This window comes from Otolemur garnettii, unplaced genomic scaffold, assembly GCF_000181295.1.
Source record: "Otolemur garnettii isolate 467f Iridium unplaced genomic scaffold, OtoGar3 scaffold00021, whole genome shotgun sequence".
NCBI classification, from domain to species: domain Eukaryota; kingdom Metazoa; phylum Chordata; class Mammalia; order Primates; family Galagidae; genus Otolemur; species Otolemur garnettii.
In genome coordinates, this window is record NW_003852416.1 from 15,447,831 (window position 1) to 15,461,241 (window position 13,411).

Below are 13,411 nucleotides of genomic sequence, written 5' to 3' on the forward strand. Positions count from 1 at the left end.
AGTCATTTTCTAAGCACCGCCAATGATACAAGGCTCTGAGTCAAAAGAACTTCAGACCTAATCCCACATATATTAATGCTTATACCACATGTGACTTTCGTATCTCCAACTTTAAACAGAAAAATAAATCATTTCTACAGCAAAGAAATAACCAGCGGAGGGTTTCTTTAGAATTCTAGAGGAAAGGAGGCTGGGGAATTCCTCCAGTACTTAACCACCAATGGTGGCTCTTGCAGTCTAGACGGAGAGGTAATGATAGTGGATTAAGTGGAGAAGGTGAGAAGGGGATAAGAAGATACAATCAGATTTAAAGGGGGAATGAGTAGGAATTATGGGGCCTCCTGTGTGTACACACACACACCAGACAACACTACAGAGAAAAAGTAAATAGTTTCTTTACCTTAAACATCTCCTCCCACCAATTCACCTTTAAAGAATAGAAAAATGTCACTCCCAATGATGAGTCCTAATGTAAAAAGGACCTAAGAGTGATTCATTTGTACCTCAGATAAAAACATAGGCTCTAAGCCTAAAACAATAGGCTTTTCTCTATAGAGCTTAAAGTTAGCTCTGTGATAAGCCGCCTAATGGGGATGCTTGGTTGAATCATAAAGATGAGGAACAAGGGAAGAGTCTTGGCCCTGGGAGAAAGGAGATATTATCTTAATACTTTACTCTTGCTATCAACAATCTAACCACTGCAGAATCCTTAGTTGTTTAAAATTCTAGCAATGTCACTACTGGTGGTGACAATCCTGGGAAGGAGTGTTACAGTAGCCACTTGGCCAGGTGAGCCATTTCTTGGGCTTGGTTTTGGGACAATAGACTCAATGGGAGTTTTTGTACCAGATGAGTTTGCATCCCAGCTTCCAGCCTCCTTTGGCATCTGCCGTAGGTTATCTCATGCTGTGAACCTATGATCTTTCTCATGTGTCTGTTCCCCATCCACTTGATTATGGCCTTGTCGACGGAACCTCGACTCATTCTTCACTGAATGCCTCATAGTGCTTGAAACAGTTGCTTGTGTCTGGCAGGTGTTTGGTAATTTTTTTTTAAATAGGGTAGTGTGGTGACAACGGTGGCAAAGGGGTTGATATTGGTGATTGGTAATTTTTTAAAATAGGGTAGCATGGTGACAATGGTGGCAAAGGGGTTGATATTGGTGATGGTAATGACAGTCTTCACTGAGAGATCCAGACAGGAACTTGTCCAACTAGATTGCACATGGTGACATTCCCTTCATCACCAAGATATTCAGGACTTTTCCTTTGTCTTCCCCACATGGAAACTGACTCACCCTTGAGATTTAGTGAAATGTCACCTCTTCTTGCAAAGCCTTTTCCAGTTTTCTTAGTGGGATCAATTCCTCCCTTCTCTCCACATGCTAATAGTGCCACAAATAATACTATCACCTTGAACTATAGTTAGTTATTTATGAACCCATTTCCTCTATTTAATTTTGAGCTCCTTGAACAGAGGGACTACAAAGTATTCAATTGCCTCCTAAGGCTTTTGCCTGGTACCTACTTGACATTGTATAAATCTACGTTGTCCAATATAGTAGCCATAGAGACTATTAAAATTTAAATTAATTAAAATAAATAAACTAAAATAAAATTTAGAGGTCAGTTCCTCTGTCATATTTCACGTGCTCCATTGCTGCATGGGACAGCACAGATACAGAATGTTTCCATCATCACTGAAGGTTCTAGTGGACAGCATTTCTATACATGGAAAACTGAATTAATTTTTCATATAGTCACATATCTACTAAACTGTTCAGTACTTAGTTAAGACTGAGTCTACACAGTACATAAACAACTACCAATATCCATGGTTCTATCAGTTTTAATGTTCTAATCCTCTCATTTTATAGAATAAAGAAACATATCCAGAAAGGTGAAGAGACCTGCTTGCCAAGAGCCCTTGGCATGTTATGATATAAACAGTTTCATCAGTTGTCTCCCCAGCAACCAGCGCAGTACTTAGCACTTAGCATCTGGTGGCTGCTACATGCATATTGCTGAAGGAAAAAATAAATGAACTGGGAAAATCCTAGTTCTTCCTACTTCCTTTCCAGTGCTTTTCGTACCTTGCCCCATGGCCCCTTTAATCTGCCATCCAAACTGATCAAACTGAACAGCTTCTTCTTCTTCTTCTTTTTTTTTTTTTTAATTCGGAGAGTCTCACTTTCTGCACTTGGTAGAGTGTTGTGGAATCGTAGCTTGCAGCAACCTCAAACTCTTGGGCTCAAATGATCCTCTTGCCTCAACCTCCCAAGTAGTTCAGACAGAGTCTCACTTTTTGCCCTTGGTAGAGTATTGTGGCATCATAGCTTGCAGCAACCTCATACCCTTGGGCTCAAATGATCCTCTTGCCTCAACCTCCCGAATAGCCCAGCTATTCTTAGAGATGGGGTCTTGCTCTTGCACAGGCTGGCCTCAAACTTCTGAGCTCAGGAAATCCACCCACATGGCCTCCTGGAGTGCTAGGATTAAAGGCATGAGTCACTGCACCATGCCTCCCAGAGTGCTGGGATTACAGGCTGAGCCACTGCACCATGCCTACTTCTTAATGTTTTCAGACCATAAAGTCATAATGATACTGAGAATCTATAGGACGTGAAGATATTGGCAGAACTCAGTTTAAATGCCTCCCTCCCTCTTCCTAAATCATTCCAGTTACCTGTCTCCACGTGTTGCCCCCATCAGAGGAGATGAAGACACCAATATCAGTATATGAGAGCTCCGGGCCAATGTTGCCTGAAACATAAGCAGACCATGTGAAACTGTCCAGCAGTTTACGGGTTAAGTGTGCTTAGTGTTGGGGGTGGGGTAGCAGGCAGTGAAGGTTTCCCAACTGAGGTTTCCAGTTGATTTGTCAGTCTCCTTCTTGGTGTCATATCAAAAACCCAGCAGGAAGAAAAACCCAATATAGGAAAACAATCAAACAGTATGACAAGAATGCAACTTTTAAATGGTAAGACTCAAAGACAATATCGATTAGCTTGGGTCTCTTGAATTATTCACTCTGAGTACCAATAATCTCTTTGCTCTTGACAGATGTCCCCTGAAGAGAGAAAAGAGGACAAGAGGAGATACACATGGAAAATCTAGGCATTAGGGGCCCCTTACACCTCAGTTATAATTGTAGCCTAAGAAAAGTGTGTGTGTGTGAGAGAGAGAGAGTGAGTTAGTTCATGGATGTCTGTGTCTGTGTGTTTTTCTAACTTAAAGGCACATTCCATGTGCCTTGAATGTCAGATAATTGAGTGACCCCATGGTAGAGAGGATGTCATCTGAATTATAAAATGTCCAGGATAATATAACAACACTCAGCACACATGGCCATGAAGCAGGGGAAGAAAAGAAGTCACTTGGTTTAGGCCTAGACCAACCACACTTACTGCTTCCATCCCTTCACACTCTCCTCTTTGCCCTTCTTTTTTCCCTTTTCACTTCATTTCCTTGTGTTTGTGTTTATTAAAAACAAAATGGTCAAGATTTCTATATCACCTTAGTTTCCCCAAAGGTTAGCCCCCTCTCAGAGCCTAAAACAACATTCCAACGCTAATAGTGCTCAATAAATAATTATAGAATGAACAAATGACTGAATGAAGGATTGAATCTTATTCCAATGTGGTTGTACACTTGGGGAGATAATGAAAGCCAGAAAGGGACCCTATACATGTAAGGATTAATCATATGGCTGATTATTTTTTCTTTAAAAATAGCAGGAAAAGAATGTGTTGCCCACGCATCTGTAGCCTAAAGAAGAGCACAACAAAAATGCAATAATGAAAATGTTAATTGAGTTCCTGACATTTAATGCTTCAAAATGAGAAGTAAAGCCAGGCTACAGCTTGTCAAGCCCCCATCAGCCTCAGGAAACACACAGTGAACCAACTTGTTTTGATGCTTACATTTCCAAAAATAATCCCTGGCCTCAGGGTACAGGCAGTAGGTATGAGGCGTGGGTAGAGGCTTGATGAGTAGATCTATGGAGATCCATCTGGAATACAGAACTCAACTCCCCAGATGCAGGCTTAAGAAGACAGAGATGAAGGAATTAAAGGAGAATGCTGAAGAGAACGTCAACTCGAGTCATTTGGTGGTTGTGCTAACCCAGAGCATTGTGCTAAGAGGGATTCAGAAGCCATATGAAATTTCAACAGAATAGAATGCAGTGATCAGTTGATATCTAGGAAGGTTGGTAGAGAGAAAGGGACACAGGGGCATAGTCGCCCTCGAGCAGTTTATCTGCCAACCCTGGCATGGCTTCTGAGGATATAGTTTACAGACCCTCCTTAGAAGTTGGGTCTGCAACATCTTCAGTCTCTCTTTCGAAGTCTGGCTAGACTAGTTTGGGGGGACTTTACTTTTGGTGAAATCTACTTTGAAAATATCTCCTATCAATTGCAAGAAGCCCTTAAAAAATGCTACTGATCACAAAGGTCAGAAAGTTGGTTCCCAGATTAAAGGACAGAAAATGTATCCAGGACAAAATTGATCTTTGAGGATGTCCAGTCCCTAAGTGGTCCTCTGGAGAATCTCTGATAGGAAGAATTTGGTTATGTTTCACAGAAGGAAGATTTGAAGGAGCCATTCTGGTTAAAGTGAACTGGGGAGGCTCAGTCAAAGTGGCCTCTGACCAGGTTGGAAGAAACAGAAGTAATTGTTACCCAGATGAGCAATGTGGTGGAAGAGGAAGGAGAAGTGAGATGGAGAAGGACAAGGGACTTTTCTCACCAACAGCTGAGCTGTAAATCATGGAGGTTCCATTTATCTTTTTGGAAGCTTTAAACAACTTGCTTTTACCCTTATTTCTTCCCAGTGCTATCTTTCTCTGCTCCTCAGTCAAATACTTTTGGGGGAAAAAAAAACTGGAAGCGAGAGAATTCTGAAGTCCTCTGGAGATTAAGGATGCTTCTCTTATCACCTTTGATGGCAAAGGAAGGGGTCCACCCATGCAGGATGGTTTAAAGGCTCAGCAGAGAAGCAGACAGTGCACAATCAACTGTCATGTCCCAGGGGACATGACAACTGTTCCCATTCATCCTTGGTCTGCAACTGTAAGTGAGGACAGTAATCACTGTTTCCACACCATCATGCCATTGTGCAATCAAGGTAGGAAAAGTGCTTTGCACACTACAAAGCATTGTGAGAATACTTTGGACCCAGTGTCAAGGGCATTGTGAATCCTGGTGTTTCTGTTTGCTAAAAGTAATTGCCAAACTCTCCAGACTGGAATTCCATCTGCCTTCTCAGTTGTCCTCAATAGGAGTCAGACATGAATCCCAGGGTATACGTTTATCTGCACAGCTTCTCTGAGACTACATCTCAATGGAAGGTGAAAAGAGGGAGCTGGTAGGGGGAGTGGAAGGGAGCGAGCCCAGGGTCATTGACACCTGAAGGTAGGTGGACAGTATGTGTCAGAAAGGACCCTGCAGACTCAGATCCCATGCAGACCACCGAAGGCATACCTCATGCGTACCTGACTTTATAGTTATTTTCCTGATGGTGCATAACTATCAGGAGACCAGGGACCAGGGACCAGGCAAGCAGGACAAGGAGGAACTGAGTACAAGAAAGTGCACGCCAGTGACTTAGCTCTGGCTTTCCGTAAACATCCCAGGGCATAGCAAAGGGCCTCAAGAGTTATATGGGGAAGGAAAAAGGAATCAGTTGGTTTTGATATATAAACAAAAAATAATTTTTAAAAACTTTAATGTTTGCTAATTTAATAAAAGACTAATATAATAATGTATAACTAATGTTATAATGTATTATAACTAATGTAATAATGCTGTCCACAGGTAATAACAGCTATTGTCAGTCCCACCTTACTAAGCAGTCAACATTCTGCCAGGTCTTGTAGACATACCCTTCCACCTCTAATTTTTATGGTACTCCCACAAGATTGAAAATATCCTATAAACATCCCATAATAGTTTTGTGGATGAAGAAATGAAGCTGAGAGGTTAAAAACTAAGCCAAATCCACAGGCTGTAAGGGTCAGAGCTCAGGCTGGAAAGCAGGGGCTCAGGGTTCCTGAGCTTTGTAGTGTGCCCAGTACATGCATATGTTTTATGCATGCTGTCTAGGAGGTGAAGGAATTACATTCTTCTAACGTAAAAAGAACAGTTTTAACTTCTATAATATTAATGATGATGATAGGTAACATATATTGAGTATTCAATATGCCCTAGGCACTGTTCTAAGCATTTTAAATTCATTGCTTCATTTAATCCTGCAATTTTATTATGTTAGTACTATTATTCCCACTTTGCCAATGAAAACACTGAAGATCGGAGTGGTTAGGCCACACAGAACAATGCCTGGCTATGTAGCATGCTTTCAAATAATGTTAAGATTTATTATTGATCCATGTTTTCCAGTGTTCCTTCTCATCTAGCCCTGTGCCTCCTATAGTCTTTACGGAGAGACTTAGGGTGGGGCAGCCCCTGGGTCAGAAGGACCCATCTACACGAATGGCAGAGTGTGGGGACCACTCCCCACCCCAGAACAGCCACAGAGCCAGGCTGCCCTGGTCTCTTACTGCCCTGGCTTTCCTGAGCCCATAAGGAGATGAGCAAAATGCCAGGGGGCTCTGAAAGCTGTCAATCTGATTACGGTGGTTGGTCACTGGCAGTATTTAAAAGCTCACAAATTCGGAGGCTTAGAAATGAAGCCATGTCTAGGAGAGCATGAACTACAGAGGCCAGAGATCTGGCTTGATGAGAAAAAACAGAATGTACTTACACAGAAAGTCGCTGTGAATTTATCTGCTTTCATTAGAACAAAAAGCTGCCTAACACCGGAGCTATACTTCGGAGACTTGAAGCCTGCCTTGATTTATGCTATCACTGTCTTCCTAAAAAGGTGTGTGGAAATCAGTGCAAGCTAATCAGACACATTCCCCTGGGAGACTCTGACTTTCATCTCAGAGTCGCTGTATCTGCATTTCTGATTTACAGTCAGTGGACAGTGGTTCCAACTGTGCAAACTTTAGTTTTTCTGCCCTTTGCCCCAGGCTCTCAGCTTTGTGCTTAATCACATGTAAACAAACCTTTACATGTGCCAGAGACTTTCTGATTAAAAGCTGCACTGGGGTTAAACCCATTGTAAAGAATCTTCCACGTAAGGAGAAAACTACCCTAACTTGTAAGGGGTGAGCTAGGAAGTTCATAGATCATGTTTTCTTACAGTGTGAGTTCCCTATTACAAACAGTCTTTCTGATCAGCCAGTTGACTTCCAGAGGAACTCTGACTTCTTGCTAAGCACAGGTGACTGCCCTGACTGGGGGGATGATGCCTTCACCCAGAATTTGCAGATATTTGGAGCTCTTTGCATCCTAGGTTCCCTGATGGGCAGTGGGGATCCACGAACTAACTCTGAGGAGAGTTCCCGAACCCCTCATCTGATGCTTAAATGAGTCCATGATCCAAAATGGGGTGACAAACTTACTCTAGAAGCCCCGAGTGAGGAAAGCCCAAGGTCCACGATCCTTACCTGTAGCCACCACAAGTCCTGGAGCTGTCTCCTTGCTGGAGATTCTTCCAGAGGAATATGGATTTTCAGAGAGCTGCAAATGCAGGTGTAAGGAACAGAAGGGCTAAAATGGAGAAGAAAGGAGTTTTAGTCCAGGAAACTCTCACTATACCTCCACACCCCACTAGAGACGGGGCTTCCAGAAAGAGAATGGTGTCAGATGATGAGCTGCAGGTGTCACCTCCCCCTGAAATGGCTGGTACGTGCACACCTGGAGTTGCCCTGAGCACCTGGCACAGCTGCTTCCTGCTCCTGCTTCTATCCACACTCCCATGCCTTCCCCTCCCTCCCTCACCCAACCCATCCATCAAGGCCCAGTTCCCAGTTAGCTTTATATGAAGCCTCGTTGACCACCTTCCGCTGGGATGACACAGACTTCCTCCCATATCTCTCGGATCTGACATCAGCTCTCTCCTTGGAGCTCTGAGAGGCCATTGGAAGGAATGAAGGAAAAGCTACATGAAACAGAGCTGGCCTCTACCCATTTTCTTAACCAGATTGTCCCAGCTCTCCCTGTTTTATGTAGCTTGTTCCTGTTTATAATTTTAACTAAAATATTTGACATCATCATCTAAAACTCATGTAAGTCTGTGTTCTCTATTTATCTCCACTGGGGTGTTCTTGATAGTGATTGGGGGATTTATATACACATGCACACCCTATACAATACATAATAACAAGAAGATGATGAAATAGAAGAAAAGAGAAAATTAGGTTAAGAAGATAAGATAAAGCCATTGGATAATGTGTGAGGAAAACAAAACTCATGCTGTGACCAGTTCCTGCAGGTAGACAGCCATTCAGCTCTGACCTTCCTAGTATTCAAAGCAAAAGTAACATGGAATTAGCCAGAAAACTACAAAAGGGAAAGGGGTCTGTCTGTCCTATTCATCACTATATCCCTAGCTTTCCACATAGTGTCTAGAGTGTGGTAAGTAGTTAATAAATCTTTTTGAATAAGTGACAAAAGCTAACTTTTTGCTTAGGAGAAACAAAACTGTTTCTGGGACCTTATAACCATTTGTATATAGTCCCTCATTCAGAAGACACAGACAGGTGTAAATTTTATTGTTAATTATGGAGCTCCAGTGGTGCAACTGGTTAGCGTGTGGTACTTATATTGTTAATTAATTGTCTTTCCTTCCCTGCCCCCCTCCACCTAGAGTTTCAGCACATGGGGGCAGATAGACCATGTCACACATCACGCCTTCCACAGTGCCTCCTCCAAAATTCCACACAGCAAGAACCCTGAAAATGCGAATAGATTAATTACCTCTCCCATATGGACATTCCAGCTTGACCTTTCCTGGCCTTCTATGATGACCTTTACTTCCTTCAATATCTGTGAAGCACTTACCAAAACATGATGCATCATGTGAGCACCAGGTAACAAATGCATCACTAATACTGAGCTCTGGCTGGGTCTGAGTCTGAGCCAATGCCCTAGGAGTTATAGGGCATTACTGATCAACACCAGCCAAGTTCCTCAGACCCTGGATGAAAGAAAGTCCTGGCAAAGTTCCCCGGTACCCAGCCTGAACCTATGAACTCTACATGAGACTGGGTGACTGACCAGCGGGCAGTGCACTGGGCTTCCTCGCAGGTCCAGGTCTGGAGCTCGCAGTAGGCGCCAATCCCTGCCTTTGTTGTAAGTGATGTATGTCTTCACCTGGTCTTCCACCTTCTTGTTTGCCAGGAATATCCCTTTGATACCTGCTACCTAGGAAAAAAGGTGAAAGATGGAGAACCATGTTGGGCCAAAACGCCTGAGGTCTTGGAGAAATACTGAGAGAAGCCCCAGCCTTTTCCACAACAGACTGGGTCTGTAAATAGGAAGAGGGGCAAGATAGTGAAAAACGTACGCCATGTGGTCTCTGAAAAAGTTTCGGAAGTTCATCTCTGTACCCTGTGCAATGCCCCCTCCTCTAGATGTCCCTTCCCTCTCTTTGCCACCTGCTTCTTCCTACTTTAGGTCTCTAATTCTGTAGAACCTTATCTTTAATTGACTATTAACATTCCCTGTGGACTGTTGGTAATAACAGAAGGAGTTATTTTCCTTATGAGAAGCTTGTAGATGGGTTTTCCAGCATTGAGGGATAATCCTTAATGGTAGAGCTCTAAGCCTCATGATTAGTGGTAAAGTAGATATTTTTGATCAGATGACCGAATTTGGAAACCAGGCATTTATCTCTTCCCGTGCCATGGGCTTATTGTGTGACTTTGGCTAACTCACTTAGCATTTCTGGGTCTCAGCCCATGGTCACTTTGAAATTGGCTGGGAAAAGATCCATGAGATATGTGGAGCTCTCTTGCCAGTGTTCCTGCTGTATTGGGATTTGCATGCCTTTGATATTTTGAAGGGAAAAAGAGCATCACCACAAAGCAAGCAGCTAAAGGATTAAAGGAGATTTATCACTCAGAAGGGTTCTGGGATAAGCACAAATTCCACTCACTCAAATTTCAATTCCTTCTATTCTACAGGCAGAACAAGGAGAACAGACATTTAGTATGACGGTATCCTATGTCAAAGAAAGGTTCACTTAACTCTCCATACAAGTTCCGGCATGTTCCAAAGCCAAAGGCAATTAGAATAGCTTACATATGTATAAACAATATGTTAAATGGCAGGTTTGGTGGGGAATACTCAGATATCTCCAAGTTTTAGTTGTATTTGTTCCCCTTTTTCAAGTATTGTGGTTAACTGAGGCTCATATGCTGCAGTCTAGAGAATACCAGAGGGAAGACAGGGACAGCTCCATAGAAGAGAGCTGTTTTATTTTGAATGACATAATTTAATTGATGAAATAAAAAGTCTTCTTTTTACCTTTTTTTAAGTAACCTGATTGGCCTTGAAAAATAAGCCAACCCAAATAAAAGTAAACAAACAAAGAAATGGGCAGAGAATGTCAGGAGGAGAGTAGAATTATCTGGAAGGACACCACCAGGGGAATTTGACAAACGGCCAACAATGGAATTGATTAGATTCCTGCCTTGGACAGAGAGTAGGTAAGGAGAGAAGCCAAGGGGTGGGGAGGCAGGGGTGTCAGAGTCATGTCCTTCCCCAGAGGCTCCCCTGCCCTCATGGCTGAGAGTCGGGGCCATCTCAGGAAGAGTAGCATGTCATATGTTCCTCTAGGGTCTATGAGGGCCATCCTTATAGGAAATGAAACCTGGGTTTCTCTAGAACCTGCTGCCTTTCAATATTCACCAGAAAACTGATGCCTTTTCTGCAGGACCCAAGCTAATGATTCCAGCTAATAACTCATCTTCCTAAACTAATGCCCTCCTACTCCCTTAACATGTGCTAATAGCCTTGATTATACTTCCCGGGAGAAAATAGACAAGTGAGACTCAGACTCCTGGCCCCATAGTCCCATTGTTCCTAGGGGGCTCTCTCCTCCGTCCTCCACCCCAGCTTTATGCACCAGACTAGGCCACCTCTGGGCTCTTCCAGGCGAGCATGTTTAGCAAATGGAACAATCATTACTTATTTTCCCACAGAGAGCTGCACTACTCAGATGGGCATTTTCTGTGTATCCCATATGTTCTGGGAATGCAATCAGGAGAATGAGGACAAAAAAAAAAAATGTAGAAAGGAGATATTTCCAGGGAACCTATGTGTAGCTCTAAAGCCATTTCACCTGCAGTTTTACATAATGCCAGAGCAATCTCCCTCCTGTCTGAAAGAATCAGGACCCTTCCCATTTGTACTCGGATAGTTCAAAGCCCTTATATTATTACTGAATTGCTTCTTGGCTCCATGTCTGGTATAAATAAACTGTAACTTTGGAGGGTACTTTGCTTTTGTGAACCCTAGGCGAACAGTTTTCAAACATTTGACTGTAACCCAAATAAGAAATATGCTTACACTGTGACCTAGTAGACTCATAGCCATATATGCATATAAGTGAACACATGTATATATGTAGATATTTCTCACACAAACATATCATGACACACTCCTTACACTCACGACATGCAATGTACAGGAATCGGAGAATGACACAAGCATTTTGACTCTCCTTCATTCAGGGAGGTAGTTAACATCCAATAAACTTTCAATGGGCTTCCTCCCACTATGGCGTAAAATCAGAAATGTGGCTGGAGCTGCTGGTTCCAGGAGTCCATGGAGAAGGGGACCATGTAATGGTGCCCAAAGAAGAGGGTAGTACCAGGTGTCAAGCCTGTGTGGCCCACTTTCCCTCTGGGAATCAATTTGAGGTGCAGAGGGAAACCAACAGCAGGCTCCTTGGCAGAGCTCTGAGTCCAGGTGGCATGGTCATCTGTTGGTCACCTCCCTGGGACCTCAGGACAAAGAACTCAGGGCTCTGCTGAGAAAAGCAATTACTGTGATCTGCCTTGGGCCGTCCCTAGAGTTGGACCTGTGGTGAGGGGCCGATGAAGGTCAGTCCAGGGAAAAAGTCCCTGTGGAGTCTATAAGCATCTGTCCATCTGGCCCAAGAAGAGTCACTGAAAGTCATGATAAAAGAGAGGATGGAGGGCAGGCTCTAGGGAAGCATCAGTAAGATGGGCCAAGAGACAAGAACACTGAAGCTGGCCCAGGAAGTTTCTTTTTGTCCATCCAAGTCTAGTGGAGTTGACCTAATTAGTCACTCAAGAAGTCACCAGGTCCCTATCAGAATGGCAACATGCACGCACACACATGCATGAACACGCATGCACACATGTACATCAAAAAAAACAAAAACCAAAACAAGTGCTGGCAGATATGTGAAGCAACTGCAACCATCATGTTGCTGGTGGGGATACAAAATAGCACAGCCAATGTAGAAACACTTCAGTGGCTTCTTGTAAGGATAAAGATATCCTTACATTTAACTCAGCAATCCTACTACTAAATATTTACCCATTTTATTCATAATCACACAAAACTGGAAACAGCCTGAATGTTCTTTTCTAGTGAATGGATAATGACCTATGGCACATCCACACAGTGGAATATGGCTCGGAAATCAAGAGTCTATCTACCGATAGACTCAACAATGTAGCTCAATCTCACATTTCTGGGAGAAAAAATCAGTCAGACTGTAGAGGTTACCTCCTATGTAGTTCCACCAATTGGCTCTCTAGAAAAAGTAAAACTGGAAAGAACGAGAAATCAGATTGGTGTTTGTCAGTAACTACAGGTGGAGGAGGGTTGACTATAAAAAGGTAGTAAATGGGAATATTTTGGGTAACACAACCATTCTTTATCCTGATTGTAATGGTAGTTAAACAGCTGTATGCACAAAGAAAACCTCAGAGAACTGTATATCATAAAGGGTAAATTTTACTGTGCAAAAATTATACCTCATTAAAAAAATAGATGTGAAAAAAAATGTATACTAGGAAAAGCCTGAGCTTTTTATCACATGCATGGATTCCTTCAAATGCAGCACCACCGGCTGTAAGAGCTAAGTGAAGTTACTAAATCCTCTATAATCTCATAAGCACAATGGGAAATGAGACCAACTATAAAGACATATTGTGAGAATTAAATGAGAAAAAATATATAAATTGTTTACAACTGTGAAATCCAATACAGTACCCAGTAGCCATATGGCTTCTTGAAATTTGGCTAGTGGGACTAAGAAACTGATTTTTAATTTTATTTAATTTTAACCAATATAAATTTAAATTAAAAAACTTATACCCAATTCAGTTATTGGCAAACTTGTCAGTATGTTTGAAATAGCTTTGGTATATGAATCTCCTTTTCCTACTGCAAATTTTATGAAATGTAAATACTGATCAAGTATTTCTGTTGAAAATTTAGCATATGAATTGAGATGCAGGGGAGTATAAAACACATTCAAGATTGTAGACTTAGAATGGAAAAAGATATGAAATGTCTCAATAA

At 42.3% G+C, this 13,411-nt stretch overlaps 1 protein-coding gene across 1 annotated transcript in view; it reads right to left on the minus strand.

The window, feature by feature from the left end:
• The window catches only part of SORCS3 (sortilin related VPS10 domain containing receptor 3), a 599,222-nt gene that overhangs the window by 90,380 nt on the left and 495,431 nt on the right, over positions 1-13,411 (minus strand). Inside the window, exons 10-12 of the mRNA XM_003787189.1 lie at positions 9,125-9,271; positions 7,513-7,615; positions 2,686-2,762 (exon numbers count right to left, since the gene is read on the minus strand). Coding sequence (XP_003787237.1) covers positions 2,686-2,762; positions 7,513-7,615; positions 9,125-9,271 — 327 coding nt within the window. The remainder of the gene's footprint in view (positions 1-2,685; positions 2,763-7,512; positions 7,616-9,124; positions 9,272-13,411) is intronic.